Below are 17109 nucleotides of genomic sequence, written 5' to 3' on the forward strand. Positions count from 1 at the left end.
TCTCAATCCATTATGGTAATCATCTTGAACATTGATCTAATTGTCATTTGTTATGTGTGCTTAGTGTAATCTAAAACATTCGAAAGTAGAATGCAAGAAGATCTCATAGTTTGACCTTAGCGCGTCTACAGCACAATCTTTTCATTGATTCATTCAAAAATTTTCTGATTTTTTAAACTCGCGCTCACAATGATCAATATTATTCATCTGATTTCATTACATACAATTCTTGAACTGGATATCAGAATTTTTATCCTACCTGCAGCGGTCATACAGTCAAATGCATTCTGTCATTAATTTATTTACCAAGCAATAATTTTGATACCCAATTAATTACGTATGCATGTGAAATCTCCACACAAAACTGTTCGTTGCGCGCCAAACGATTTTTCTACGATCTAGTATTCGTTTCTTCGACGACCAAACCGACGACACGACCAGGCACTTCGAAGAAAAATTGGCAATGAAATTGTCCGCTAACGATTCACCGCCAGTTACCGCAAACATAGCGAGCCCTTGATAATGATAAAAATAATCTTCTTGAGCAACACTGTTTATGTTGCTACGAACTAGTTACCAAGGAGGTACACATTGTGTACAGATTTTGTTCAATATAGTAGAAAATATGGATCTGTTAGTACTTCAAGCTTGGAACCAGTTACTTCTACTATGAAATCCGAAGAAGGTATCAAATCTTTCCATCATACGCAATTGAATTACTAACCAGTCAACATGTTCTAGCTGCATGCGGTGGTGGACTCTCAAAGACAGGAGTTGCAAAACTTTCATAAAAAAATCGAATTCATGATCGAGAAATAAAAACAATTTATCGATCGAGCGTTTTTTAATGTTCTATAGCTGTAATGATGTATAATATGGATACAAAAATCAAACAAAAGATTGTAAAAGTTGGTAGTAGCTCACAGTCTTATTCAAGATCGCGACCAACATCACATTTTGTCGCTCTAGAATCAAATGATCTTCGTCGTAAAATTTGTTCCCGACGGTCTGGATAGAATTCTAGAATGTAAATAGGCCAGTCCGCGCCCTAATTCAAACATAGACGCCCCCATTCTCGTTCGATAAAATGGCGCACCATTCGTAGATGATCCCCTTCGCATAAAGATGTGAGATAATGGTTCTTGATAGATACAAACAGGATTATTACGCTCGGCTGTAGGCTCCAATTTCAGTAATCCAATTTCGGGAAGGTCCCTGTACGATGGTTATTCACGGTAGAACGTGTACGATCGCTATTTTTTCCGCATACGAATTTTTCATACCGAAGTATTTGATCTGCAATAGAGGGTAAAATAGAGTTAAGGTCCATGGTAAAACGATGATTCATAGCTAGTACAAGCGAATATGCCCTGCTACTGTTTTCTAATCAATCTGCGCCCGATGGCAATCCGATCGCATGTAATATTTTCTGCCGCCCGTTCAACTTGTGCTATGAACATCTAGTCAAATAACTGCTATATGTCTGCCTTTTCGGGGTGTTCTGGGCGAAGGTAAATGCTAAGCTGATCCTATTTTTTTCGGTTCACAGAAATCCATATTTCTTTTGGTTTACAGATATAACTTGTTTTTGTTTTGTGGTTATTTATATAGAAGGTTCCATTAAAAAAACATACGTAACCATGGTTCTGGTAACTGTTATCTAAAATCAACAGTTTTCGACTTTTGTTGCCAGTTTCAATAGATTTTCAAGCAACCTCGTTTTGACATTACCAGTTACTGAGGGGTAGTTAGATTTTCGATACAGTTTATATAGACGAGTGGCAGGTCGTGTCGTCGACCAAACACTTATGCAACTCGTTGCGCGCCAAACATCAATCGTAGATCTAGCAATCATTGACGACTTTTTCAACGGAAAATTCCATTGTCTATACAAAACAACTTTATATATTTTTCCCACTTTTCCGGCAAATTTTCCTAACTTTCTTGATGTACGAACCCGGTAAGGGTAAAAACTGCTCAAACAAAAAAAGAATCATGTAAATCCGTCCATCCGTTCTTACGTGATGCGATTACAAAGAATGACCTCTGCATTTTTATATATATAGAAGAAGAAGATATAAGATATATATATATATATATATATATATATATATATATATATATATATATATATATATATATATATATATATATATATATATATATATATATATATATATATATATATATATATATATAAAATGGTCACACGAAAATTTTTCAATTTCTTTGTAAAGACGCCAAACAAAACCTAATCGTACGATATGCGGCAAAATTTGACGGAATGTGTATAAAAGTGTTGCCAACGTTGAGAGAATAAAAGTTTACCGATTGGACAAGCGCGGGAATTTTAAAATGAAAATTCCGGTTCTTTTTTTATCATAAGGTATATAGATAAACGAAAATTAACAGCCGCTATTGTCAAATTGCAGTGCTATTACCCAGTGTAAAAAATGGTATCACTAACCAGAAATGGAAAGGTATAAATCAGAATACGAGTATTCCATTTGATCAGATTTTATTTGCTTTTTTAAAAGTGTATCGTATTCTGAGCCATGATACTAATTCGAATATATGGGTGTGAGTCCACTAGAAGCTGTTCAATCTTCACCATGCCACTTCTAACATGTGATACTCAAGTTTGATCTTTACTTTAGGAGAAATTATGTAAGACGATATGTAGGAATGATTCATTGTGATTCGTTTAAAGCTTTTGATTTGTAGCTTATTGAGCTCAATCTTTCGAATATTAAAACTTCATTCATGTTATAATTCGCCATTTTACACACTGCTCTCTATATGTGCTTCAAATTAGTTGTCTTTGTTATAATACTAATTCATTCAATATTACATAGTTAATAAAAAATATGCTTTTAAGAAACTTTCATTGGTAACTGAATTCATTCTCATTTTTCTTTGCAAGGTCATCATCGAGATTTATGTCTTTTTAGTGAAGGCTTTATTATTGTTTTTTTTTTTCGTTTTTTCGTATCTTGAAATACGCTTGCTTTACGTTGTTTTGATACCAATGTACATACAACTGTTTTAATGTATTATTTATTTATTTATTATTGTAATAAACTTTTTATACTTGTCAAAAAACATCAATACTCATTCTTTACTAGTTTTTGATAGTAATGTGTTATTGGTGGCATATTTCAGTAACTATTATTTTTATTTAATCTATAGTGTATATTTAGGTTCCAATCAATCTAAGGGATATTTAGTGTCGATACAGATTCATAATGTTCATAGAGTTATTCACGTCAATGGCATTGTTATGCAGGTCTAGAGATGATACTGGTTATTCATGGAGGCCAGAAAGATTTCACAATTACGAGAATAACTAAAATCAGACATATAAATAATGATCTCAGCTATGACAAGAAGAAAGAGATAATGAAAAAATCAACTAAATAAAATTAGGTACGAAATCAATCTTCAAAATAAAATTGATTTGACATATTTCAATCTTTAAAAGGTGTAACAAATGATGAGTTATGAATAAAATTAATACACGTCATCGAAGGTAACAGCGTCAAAAAAGATATCAAACAAGTAAAACCGAGGTCTAGTTGGCATAGGTATACTGAAAGATCGCTGCTGAAGGGGCCCGCATCGGAATTAACTGCGAACTCAGACCGTTCTTCTCCTTAACTACGATGTAGTCCCGGCCGTTGATCATTTTACGTGTGGAAACATCCGAATTATGATTTTTATTTAATAAACCCAATCCACTGGGGTGTCGCCTGAAGATCTCTGCATACGGTGGTGGTGGAGAATAGTCGCCATAAGATTGAACTTTGTTTGAAATGGGTTTCGCGAATAAAAGTTGTCGAACATCAACGACATTTCGCTGTTTGTTGAATTTTTGTTGGTTTAATAATCGAAATATCATCTGTGAAGCAAGCGATAACAATAAATCGAAACTGTCTATTTTAGGAATTGACGAATATTCTACCTCCGAAATAAATACCACAATGGCTGTACCGAAGCCGGTAAACATCACAAAATATGTCATGGTCAGGTCACGATTCTTCAGTTGACGTTCTGTGCTGCCCAGGTTTTGGGGACAAATCTCCGCTTTTGGCAAGTTTTCCAATAGCTTGAACTTTACAATACCTCCTTCGACCATGTTGAGTAGTCTGAAATTTATTATATTTTATTATATTATCCATTTATATATAATTTATTATCTCGTACTCACTGTGGATCGAACAGGAAATTCCAGCGTGTAGTGTTTGGGTAAGCGAAAGCGCGTACTTTTTTCAGGAATGGACTTACAGCAGCGGCAAACGGGCAGTGACTGCGTTCATTAATCGGATTCACCTTTCGTCTCACCAGATAGTCGTTGTATACCATGTGAGCGAATGCCGGCCGGTCTCGCACGTATACGAAGTTCTTTTTTGCCACCGTTGTCATAAGAACATCGCTATCGTTCAAATTTGTCGTGAATTCGACCAGGTGTTTGCCTACCAATGTGTTGAGTGAGTTCAAGGCCTCGTCACTCTGCGGAAACAATGATAAAGTGAAAATAATGTCTTCCGGATGAAGGGTCATTATTGAGCGTGATGTTGACAAAGCATTATTGATTGTCCTTTCAACATTAGGTGGACTAATCAAGGCCTTGTTATATGTAAAAATCATTGATGGCATGAGTCAAACTTCTCACCAAACGTAGCACACTGTGATTGATATCACTCGTCATTGAGCTTTGCTACGATGCTACTCAATCGAGAAAAGCACATAAGTCTCGTAAAGAATAGAACTGTTTATTTTTGGTTACATACTGATGGTGTTGATTTTAGCTTTCAATGTAAGCTAGAGACCAGTGCATGAAGTAATTTAACTGATGAAATATTAAAAACTTTGACACTACGAGCTACGATATATAACCGACGTTCATTGATGGGAACATGAAATCACAAATCAGAAACATTCTGGACAGCACACATACCTAGTTAATAATTGAAATCAATCAATATTCACGAATGCTTTGTCCCATTACGGGAGAAATTGATTCAGCTATTTATTTGGGTAATTAAAGGCAAATATACCAAACCAAGGTTAATGTTAGGAGGTCTCGTTTGTTCCGCGTTTCGGCACTTTCACCTTGGTTAGGTAATTTCCCTTAGTTAGGGACAATCTACAGCGAGATTTGAGCAGCACAGGCATCAAAACATGCCGCATTGGGCATATTTTTCTTGAGTCCGACTAACAGATAAGAACCTCTGTTCTGGTAAAAGTCAAATACTCACATTTTTGATGGCGTACTCGATAGCATTACCACGTATCGTGACAAACTGTTTTTCCTTTCGCAGAACATCATCGGCACTGTTGATGGGTAGCGTAAATTTGGACAGGGTCAGGAAAGCGGTCAAGTTGGCCGTGTAGAATGATGTGAGCAGTGTAATGAATATCCACCAGGTGGCGAACAAAATACGGGTAGAGTCTGAAAAATTAAATTTCATTGAATTAAATTAAAATATTAAAAGAAATTAAAAGGGGGCAGATAACAATCAGGGAACTGCGCATTAGTTACAGTAATATATTCGAGCTTGTTTATCGGAATATGCGTTGTTTTTCAAAAATATTTATTATCAGCCAGAGCCGTAGTGAACATTTCTGGCGCCCGAGGCAAACTTAAAAATAATCGCCCCTCCAATTTTTTAACAAACACCATGAAGACGAACACACATTATTTCATTTCCCTGTAAAGTTATCTCAAGTTATATTTTAAATTTTATGTAAATACTTGTAGCTCTTTTGAGTGTTACATCATAAATCCGGCATTGAAACTGTAACCGCCACAAGAGCATTCTGAAAATCATTTTAAGATCATATTGCAGCCAAGTACCCACGTCATCTGGACAATCCCTATGTTAGATTCATCCCATCAGCCACTGGCGACTAAAACTGAAGACTGAATCCCTCAGAGTTTCGGTTGTCAACATACAACAATGTGAACCAACAACGTTACAATTCATGAAATTATCCTAGTCTTAAGTACAGTTAAGTGTAGAGAAAAGATAAATGAATGTAAATATATATTAGGTCAAAGCTAGTAGTCTGTTAAGAAGTTACATATGAACATAACAACGATAACGATAACAACGAGACAAGATCGAGGCGCTGCATAGCAGCAGTTTCTATGGTTTTATTAGTTACTATTGCTAAATGAAAAATATCAGTGAGTTTAGAAGCAGACCTTGATGAGTGCGGTCATAAAAATATAACAAGTTTTCGCTTGAAATAAATTATTTAAATTTAGTTAAAAAAAAGTTAGATAGAAGTGTATTCGGAACAATGGGAGGACAAAATAAACCATCAAGTCACGACATTAAGAAATACTCTTAGCATCTTAGAGCTAAGAGAGTGTGCTTCAATAAAAATATACTGTTAAATAAAAAAAACTGGACAGTTCTTCATAAGGTTTACCATATAAAGCGAAAGGAAGAACCAGTATGTCCCTGCGTTAAATTTATTTCGAAATGGTTTAAAATTCAAGAAAGTTCCAAAATCTGTTTACGATCAACCATAGTAATAAAATATAAGATTTTTTACGACTGAACCTGAATTCATGAACTGGATTTTGGACAGGAATTCTGAATTTGGATTCAGGGCCTGGATCCTGGGAATGAATTCTATATTTGAATCCAGGAGCTGAACCTCTATCCTGGAAATGAATTCTGGAAATTGAAAATGAAATGAAAATTTTGAACTATCGACTTACTTCTGGGTTCTGGACTTTAATTTTGGGCTTGGATTCTGAACCTGAATTCTAAACTGAGCTTCGAAACAGAATTCTTGACCTAAATTCTGAATCTCGATTCTGGAAATGATTTTTGGACCTGAATTTTAAATTCTGCACTATAATTATAGAATTTGATTATAAATTTGTATTCTAAGAATAAATTCTGGACCTTAGTTCTGAGATTTTTTTTAGGACCTGGATTCTGCATCTGATTTCTGGACTTGAATTATGGACCTAAATTAGGAATCTGGGTTCTGGGCCAGCATTCTAGGACTGTATTCTGAATCTGAATTCTGGCCATGAATTTTAGTTCTGTATTCTGGAGTAGGATTCAGTAAATGATTTCTGGGTTAGGAACTGAATGTTATACTTGGATTCTGGTTCTAGCGACTGGGAATGAATTATGGACCTAGGTTCAGAACTTCAATTCAGGACCTTGGTTCTGCATCTGATTTTTGGACCTGTAATGGAGACCTGGGCTTTGGAAAGGTATTATAGAACTGGATTCTGGATATGAAATCAGGAGCTGAATTTAGGTCACGAATTTTAGATTCTGCTCTAGTACTTGGATTCTGGAAATGTATTTTGAACCTGAATTCTGGAATTGGATTTCGAACATGAATTATGTAGTTGTACTCTGCTCTTGAATTCTTGAAAAGAATTCTGGATCTCAATACTTTAGCATTATTAGCATTAGCGACCGCCCGTGTGTTGCTACTCCGTTATTGATCTGGACCAATTGAGATTGCAAAATGATTTTTTGAAGTAACATGTTTGGGAATAACACATTGTTTCACACTGTGCAAACTGTATTGAACCATGCATGCTGATCAATACCGACGCCGGCCACGTCCGAATGCAGATCTACTTGGGAGGGAAAGGATTGTTAGTTCGATGCATGTTGCTACTAGGAACCGAGGAATCCTCTGCATTCCCACATGCATCACAGGAGAGGATACTTTGTTAGTAAATGTTTTAATAATGTTATCATGTGTTTATTACTCTGGGTAGCCGGCTACCAAGAATGTTGTAAAGTATTATGGTTTTATGTGTTACTTTGTGCTGGCAATATAATGCACGAAACAGTCAATCTCCGAAATTGACAAAACTCCGGACAGCCGGCTGTCGAGTATGCAGTCACTCGTTTATGCATCTACCTTTCGCGTTTTTTAGTCATGTAAAAAAAAAATAAATAAAAAAATAAAAAACACATGCGGATTGATAAAAAAAGGTATCATCTCACTGCTAGGTGGATTAAGCACGTTTTTATAAATGAAACTACGTGATAAAAAATAAACGAACGAATAGGATTTAGGCAAAAAAGTTGATTCATTGCATTGAAATATTCTAAACAGTTATTATAAAATCATTTTAAATCACCAAACAAAGGTCAACAGATTTCACACGCGTCTTGATTCTTTATTATTTCCGCTTTATTAGTTTAATTATTCATTAAAATTATTAATTGGTTACATTAGTTGATCTGGGCAGCCGGCTACCGAGAAAAATATTAATTTACTGTTTGAAATATTAATATCAAGTGTTTTTTACTATGTATTCAATATACCGATATATGTTATCTCTGTTATTAACTTTGTAATATAAACGGATTTGCGCAATGGTTGATTTTTATCATTCAATTTATAATCCTGAAAGACAATCAATAACATGGAAGAAGAAATCATTCCTAATAAAACTTTGCTCCGAAGCTAGACGGAAATTGATAGGTTGAATAAAGAGATGATTTAGTAAAATAGAGTAATCAGAAGTAAAACATTGAAAATATCTGATAACTGAAAGGAAAAAGAAACTCCTGCAATTGTCGCCTTTTACGACATGGAAGCAGGAACCCAGTGGATCTATTCTTGGTTCATTTTTTTCCGCCGGATTCCACACGGCATCTAGGCTGGTACAGTCCGGAAAGAGCTAATAGGTACTATCAATCTCTTAGTGGACCCCAGCCCCTAAAGAATTCTGGATCTCAATACTGAACATTAACTCTGGATCTAAATTTTGGGTCTGAAATCTACACGAACCAGAGCAAAATAACACGTTTCCCAACAAAAAATCGCTCCCGCTGTCGAGATATGAAAGTCGTGTGATGTTTATAACAACTAAACATTTAATTGTTTCCTCGACTGCTCATCAAAATTTTTCGAATTTTATCTTAGAGCGGTATGGTATTTTTCATACCAAATGTCTTAGAATTTAAAACTTCGGGAACTAAAATTTAAAAAAAAAGCTTTTTTTTTCCTAAATCGCGATCCTAAATTTCAAAATTTATTTAAAAAAAATAATTTGAAGAAATTGATAATGGAAAAAATTGACAATGGAAATTTTGAGATCTCAGAAATCGAGATATTTTTTTATGGCAAATGTCTTAGAAATGCATGAAGCGTTGAGATCTAGTGTCATATAAAATGAAATTATTTTTAAAATCGAAAATTCTTTTTTTTTATGCCAATGTATTAAAATATCTTAAACTTCTAGTTCTAGTGTAAACTCAAAAAAAATTTTTTTTGAAAAAAAAATCGACTCTGGAATTCCGAAATCGAATTTTTTTACCGAATGTCTTAGAATTGCATAAAATATCGAGATCTGGTGTTACCTCGACGTTTGAGGTAATGTTAAAATATTTAGCATAAAAAATAAATTTACAGCCCTTGGCATCTTAGAGCTTAACATTATATTACTTGAACATTATATTACTGAATAAAACAAAAAATTACTATCTTGGAGATCTCAAAATTCCCAGCGCTCCCTAAGTAGCAATCCGCAACTAGTTCTGATACGACTAAGTCCAAACTATGTTGCAAACAAGAGCACGAATATGTTTTTTTTATGTTATACTGGATAAAACAAGGTGACAACAATGTTTCTTCATAGCATAACTAGTTACGAAATAGTTATTTAGATTTCAAATCACTACATCTTTTTGTCATATTGAATTATTTATAATTTATAAGCTATCGTTGCTTAATCCAAACATATCTTTAATAATAACTATGCTTCTAGCTACTAGTTGAAAATAAGTTATTTGAATTCAATAGTAGCAACCCGTAACTAGTTCTGATACCCCTTAACCCAACTGTGTTGCAACAAGAGTACGAACATGTTTTTTATGTTATACTGGTTAAAACAAGGTGATAGCAGTCTTTCTTTATAACAGAAACGTTGAACTAACTATCATTTGTAAGTTATCGTTACTTGATTCTAACATATCTATAATCACAGCTATGCTTTAAGCTACTTGTTGAAAAAAGGCTTATTTCCCGTTGCGAAATCATTATAAATACGTAAGCGTATACGTAAATCGTTACTGCGAATTAATATAACAATAATTTAAATATTATAAGATTACAATTTGAATCTCAACAGCGTCCTTGATTTTCTTAATCGCGGGATCTTGCTGTTGCGCCAAGTATAATGCATCTTCGAAGACATTCGAACGACATTCTTCATCCGTCAATACATAAACGTTTGAACGAGATAGAGCATCTGCATGCTGCATTCGTGCCCCTGGACGATGAACAATTTCGAATTCGTACTGTTCTAGGTACAACGCCCATCTCGAAATTTTAGCGTTCAAATCCTTTTTTTCCAAGGTTTGCTTTAATGAATTGCAATCAGTAATCAAACGAAATTTCATGCCAAACAAATAAGTTCGGAATCTTTGCAAACAGTAGGCAATTGCTAGAGTTTCTAACTCAAAACTGTGCAACTTCGATTCGGCAACGGTAGTTTTTCGGCTGTGATACATAATAGGATGCATCAAACCATCATCACTTCGTCGCTGCAGCAAAACACCGCCGAAACCCGACGATGAAGCATCGGTATGCAGTTCAGTTTCCGCATTCGGTGAATAAATCCGTAAAACAGGCTTGCAAATCAGTGCATTTTTCAAGTTCTCTACGGCTTGGATGTGATCTAAAGTCATTTCGAATTCCTTGTCCTCTTTCATTAATTCGTAAAGTTTAGATGCATGTACATTGAAACCCTGAATAAACTTCCTGAAATAGTTAGCTAGCCCAAGGAACCGTTGCAGGCTTTTTCGGTTCGTAGGAATCGGAAAATTTTTGATTGATTCTACATGTCAATCACTGGGCTTGATTCGATTACGTTGCACATCGTATCCCAAATACTCAATATGAGTCTTTAAAAAATGACACTTTGCAAATTGAAGATCCAAATGATTGTCTGCGAGAGTTTCGAGTACTTCTTCTAAAGTTTGAAAATGTTCACTTATCGTATCAGAAGCGATGAGCATGTCATCAATAAATACTATAATCCGACCGTCTTTAGTGAAACGCTCCAAAACTTTGGAAATGAACTTAACAAATATTGCCGAACTTAACAAATATGAGCCTCTTCCTAAACGAAATCCTCAATACGGTCCAGGTTCTGTATGTAGCAGAAATTTTATGTCTGATAAGCGGTTTATGTTGAACTGCAGGGTGGCATAACAATTCAACATAAACTGTTATGCACAGACGAGTCGAAGACGAAACATAAATTATATAAAAGGAACTGTGTTATAAATTCACCTAATATAATCTTTCCTTTCCGTTGAATGAATAAGTGAGGTTACAACCTGATAAAAGTATTTATGAATATAGCAAAAATAAAAACTAAAAATGCTTACCACCCGTCGGAGACAACGTGCTGCCCTGCTTCATCAGTGCTCCGTATACGAACCACACGCAATGAGGTAGCGCATATAAGGCCTGTTCCTTGTCCTTGGTCATTTTATAGCGCAGTACCAGAAGGGCGTAAATGATCGGACCGACGGCCAAAAGAGACACCAGAATTAGGATCCACACATCCCGTTGGAACGGAGCCAACAAACCGGCACCACTGGCCGATTCCATGGGCCGTACCATAATCATCATCCATTCGCCCTCGTCCAGGCCGGTAGAGTAAAGAATGTGTTGTCGGGCGTCAGCCAGAATAGGCAGAAAAGCCACGGCCATATCTACCTTATTGTTGGCCAACAACTCGATAACACTTCCCTCCATATCTGTACTGGATCCAACGATGTTGTGTTCCGGTATTACAAGTGTATAGTTGAACTTGAACTTCTCCATGATGAACTCAAATAGGGCGAAAGCCACCCCTCGGCCAAATAAAGTTCCATTGATGCGTTCGGTGTAGCTCAGGGGCCAATCCTAACAATGAGATGGTATAGATGTACAAGTTAATCACATTTAAATTTAAATATCGAACTAAAATAGAATGAATTTCATGGAATCTGACACCCTGTGAAAAGTATGGCCAATATAGCTTGAAATATTATTTAGATGTTTAACATTCGCGCAAAATCATATTCGAAGTTGGCAGAACACTGTCAGATTTTAACTATTATTATTATTATTAATGTTACAAGCTGACCCGTCGAACTTCGTCTCTCCCAAAAATTATTTGTTCGAATTTATGTTTTCGGACAGCAGATATGTCAAACGACTAAGTAGTTATTGTTTATCTCCATTATTTTTCTGATTACTTATCCTGCAATCAACGGAATTCGACACACATTCGCTCTAGTTCAAAAAAGCAATTTCACCAAAAATTAATGTGAAAATGTGAAATACTTCTGTTAAGAAAAAATTGAGCAAATGCACAGATTGTCATCCCATCCTTTGAGTCAATAAAGAATCTCTCTCTAATGGCTTCGACATAATGGATATAAGGTGCCACGCTTTCTCTTCCAGATGTGATTTTTGTTTTCGGTAATGAATAAAAAAGCTCACTAACCAGAATTTTGTATTGATAAACTTAACACATACATACAAAGCATACAAAACCATTCTGATTCCGTTTTAAAGAATTACTCATACTTGAATGTTCACCCAACGCAACAGAATAAATTTTGAAGCAGATTCTTGTACAGTTTTTAAGCAGCGAGAAAGTTTTCTCAGAACTTGTCCTGTATATCCAAGTTACCAAAAAGAGCCACGCGTACTTTAGGGCTCTAATAAAGTGGATATTGTTCAGGTACCAGGCCCGTGCGTAGGGGGGATTTTAGCGATTTTAACAACTACAAACCTCCCCCCCCCTCCTCCGTCCAATGGACGATTTTTTAACGTTAGGTTCAATAAACGATAAAGTACCTATTATATAGGTACTATAGGGGAGGCGCACAAATTTGAAGGAAAAGTCAAGTTATTGACTTTTCCTTCAAATTTGTGCGCCTTCCCCACCCTTGAATCTTCACCCTCCTTGAACCTCCCCCTCTTGAACACCTGCTTCCCTTCTTTTGTACCCTCCCTTGAACCCTCTCTTGAAACCCCACATGGGCCTGTCAGGTACCGTGGAGCTTTTGGTTGCTTAAGGAGGCGTCACTTAAATTTTAATTTGATATTGATCTTGCCAATTTGAACATTCTTCTCAGAATATGAATCAGTATAAATCCATTATGATAATCATATTGAACATTGATATCTAATGGTCACTTAAAATGTGCGCTAAATCATTAGAAAGCAATCTATTAGTTTGACATTAGCGCTTCTACAGAAAAATCTTTTCATTGATTCAAGCAAAATTGACGATGACCAATATTATTTATCTAACTCCATTACACACAATTGTTCAACTGTCATATGCATTCCGTTATTGAGTCATTTGGCAAGCAATAATTGTGATATCCAATTGAGCACATGACTAGAAATGACAAATAACATGAATCAAGTATGCATTGAAATCTCCACACAAAACATCTCGTTGCGCGCCAAACAATTTGTTCAACGATCTAGTATTCCTTTCTTCGACGGCCAAACACTTATGCAACTCGTTATGCGCCAGACACCTTTCGACAGTGTTGGTGATTGCCGAAAATTTGACAGAAACTGCTATATTGCTATCTATATTGTATACAACATTTTCAATCCGGTATAAGATGCTACAAGAACTCGAGTCTCTCAATGCATGAACCGCGAGAAAATTTTTCTACATTCCTTCGCTCCACTTCATACTCTGAGTATTTCACGGCCCTTAAACAAAATTACAGTGTGATAATGATCGTTGCTGTGTGGAATTTCCCAAGAGAGAATCGCAAGAATCGCAAGTTGACAATTATCGCAGAAAATCGAATCGATGATTCAACGTGATGATTCTCATACTAGGTTGCAATATTGCAAAACCCTTGTGTGGAGCATTCACAGACATTTTTATAGACACAAATTATACAAAGGTTATATGCACATAGTTAGAATAAGCGGCAATAGTAAAATGATTTTATCGCAATTATCAACTGCCTGTATAGAATCGGATCGCGAAACGAGAATAAGCGACCGTTTGTTGCTTCAGAGAGGATCCCCACAGCAGCGTGCTAACATTTGATTCTCAGAAATGTCATCGAGAGAAATTCGTTCTCGCACTGGTGTCGATTCTATGTTGAATGAGCCATGCCGGGTTTTTGTTGTTGCGATGATTTCCAACTCTCTTTGATGGCACTGATTCAATCGTTGAAGAGTTGCCAGTGAACGTTCTTTGATACGATAAAAGCCATCCTTGGCTATCGATGATCTAGCAATCATTGGCAACTTTTTCAGTGGAAAGTTCCATTGTCCATACAAAACAACTTTAAAGATTTTTCCCATTTTTCCGGCAAGTTTTCCTAATTTTTTTTTATGTACGAACCTGGTGGGGGTAGAAACTAATCAAACAAAAAAAGATTCATGTAAATCCGTCCATCCGTTCTTAAGTAATGCGATTACAAAGAATGATCTCTGCATTTTTATATATATATAGATTTAATTTCACTCCGGTTTTAACAATTAATGGTCATTTGCCGGGAAGTATCAGATTTAGATGAAACTTTCTGGGTCTTTTGAAAAGGACCAAACTTTTCTATCTTATTTTTCAAATGGTTACAGCCAAAAAATGACATATACTGCAAAAATGTGGTACACCAGTGATTTTTCTGAAATCAGTTAAATTTTCAAAACAAATTATCAAACAAACTATAAATCGAGTCCTACACTGATAAACATCGAGTCTGAAATCGATAACCCTTTCTTGTCCAAACTGAATATTTTTCCGGTGTCTTTTCACCGCAAACTAAACCAAACTGAAGGTCGTAATAATCAAAGAATCCAATGGAACTCAATTTGTGAAGAGATTATACAGAAAACACTATCGCTGGGGGTCAATGACGAAATTTATGTAATTTGAAGAGAATCGACATTTAGACTAGAAGGAGGGGTTTTTGAAAATACATTTTCACCTTCCATTTTTTGTAAAACAAGAGAGTGGCAAGAATTTCAAGGTCGTAGTAGATAGTATTGCTGTTGTTATTTCGAATGCAACGCAATTTTTTTTAAATGCTGGGAAATTCAAAGAACTAAGGGAAAATAATCTTTATCTGTCTATGAACGCGAGTGTATTTAAGTCTCAGCATAACTACGAAACACCTTAACGAATCGTCACCAAGTTTGGCACATGTACCAAAGGTGGGAATCGATATGTTTTGAAAAGCTCAGATACTTTCTACACTACTCAGGGTAAGGAGATCTGTAGTAAGTGCACTGACAAAAAAGGAAGTTAAATCAAAATAGATTATAAGGTTATTTTGAGGATGAGAGAGTGTAGAAAGTGCCCCGAACATGGAAAGTGTGAGGGAGAATTGATCGGGTTTTTCGAAAAATTGGAGAGAGTAGTGTTCATAGCCATGGAAGCCAAAGGTATTGTAGATCGAATGTGACGAGGAAGTACGGAAGTACGTTACAAGCACATAGCATAATAAATTAAGTACCTTACAAGCACATATACATATAAAACTCTGAGGTTACTAATAAGGTATTTATAGAGAGAAAGGTGTTTTAAATGTTTCTAACAAAAGGGTTCAAATATAAAACTAACCCAATTTGTCGAGAATATCATGAAAATTATGATTATTGTGAGATCTGAGATTCGCAATCTGAACATGAACGGAGTATTGTTCAATCGGGTTTCCGTCTATGTTATGTTTCACTACAATCAGAGTATTTCACTAAGCAGGACAACTTCGACAATTTTTTTCGGCCTCCCCTTCACGAAACATTTCCGAGCAACGCCGGGTAATTCAGCTAGTATCATATAACACCCAGCTGTCTTAAAAAGGACGGAAATAATAAAGACCTCTTGAAATTTTTGAAAGAAACTGAATTATATAAAGAGCTATGAATGTTAGAATTTAAGTTTCTATGATTATTTCTATGAAATAATTTAAGTTTAACCACTCCAACAAAAGATCTCGAAACTGCACAGCCATATCATCCTTGAGAGGTTCCCAACTTATGTTTTAAAGAAACTCAATCAAAGCATTAAAATTAATTCTCCTGAAGCTTAATGCTCTCGGTTTTTTCAAAAGAGCAGCACGACCTAACATCTTCATCACGGTCAATTGAAAACGATATTGTCAAGGGAGGGTGATGAAGTTCAACTGGTAGCAGTGGAGCAGTACAATTATTTATATTCAATTGTCGCTCTGAAGGACCAAAAACCAGATCAAGAATGCGTCCGTTGTGATTCTTTCGTTGGTTTGCTTGGGAAAGGTTCAAATAATTCATACCGTCGATCAAAGCGGTCGATGTATCGAAAATCATGATACAACTCTACTGAAATATTTTCACAGCAGAAATGATTTTACGAGTGATTCGATTTTGTTTTCATGTAAGCTGCACCAAAGTCTACTTATTAACTTATGATTTTGAATTTCTAAATGATTTTTAGTTCTCTCTCAACGATTTTTAGATTTTTTACTTAATTTTTGCATAATTTACAAAACGCGACTCGAGGTAGAACGATGAAATTTATAAATTTACATTTTTATTTAATGACCATAACTGTAGGCTGTACAATTATAAGAACGTGCTCCATTCGATTACAATTATCTCACCTCTAGCGTGGTAACTTTAAGTGTCCGTCCTCGAAGTTCATTGGCTAGCTGCTCCCAGTAGGCATTTTTGACGACTTGACTGCTTTCCAATGGAGTTGTAGGAAATTCTCCATCGGATCCTGTTTTTGGGTCGACTTGATCCGGTTCTATTACCGGAACATCGGCTTTTGTTGGAAAATAAGAGAATAACAAAACGAATAATACGGAAAATAGCCACTGTGACGGAATTGAACGATATTCATCGGAATATGAACTATTGATTCTCATGGTTTAAAAATTTGGTTCTTTGTGCAATCATTGTCGCGAAAAAAATAATGTATGCCAAATAGAAAATTGATGTTTTTATTCGATTTTTCAAATTAATGGAAAACGGAAAACAAAACAAAACAACTAAAATATGTAAAAAACTGGTACAGCAGTAATCAGTGTATTCTTTCTATCAGTTCGATTTATTCAGACGAAGTCACGTTTCGTGCCCGTT

General features: G+C 35.5%; 1 protein-coding gene across 1 annotated transcript; it reads right to left on the reverse strand.

Moving 5' to 3' along the window:
• Positions 1-2501: 2501 nt before the first annotated feature.
• Positions 2502-17109, reverse strand: LOC131437708 (glutamate receptor ionotropic, kainate 4). Its single transcript, XM_058607226.1, has 6 exons — positions 16629-17109; positions 11397-11919; positions 5259-5452; positions 4208-4509; positions 3962-4145; positions 2502-3898 (listed from the first exon to the last, which is right to left on the reverse strand). The coding sequence occupies exons 1-6, from the start codon at positions 16893-16895 to the stop codon at positions 3572-3574; spliced, it is 1797 nt and encodes a 598-aa protein (XP_058463209.1). The 5' UTR covers positions 16896-17109; the 3' UTR covers positions 2502-3571.

Source organism: Malaya genurostris, chromosome 3 (assembly GCF_030247185.1).
Source record: "Malaya genurostris strain Urasoe2022 chromosome 3, Malgen_1.1, whole genome shotgun sequence".
Taxonomy (NCBI): Eukaryota; Metazoa; Arthropoda; class Insecta; order Diptera; family Culicidae; genus Malaya; species Malaya genurostris.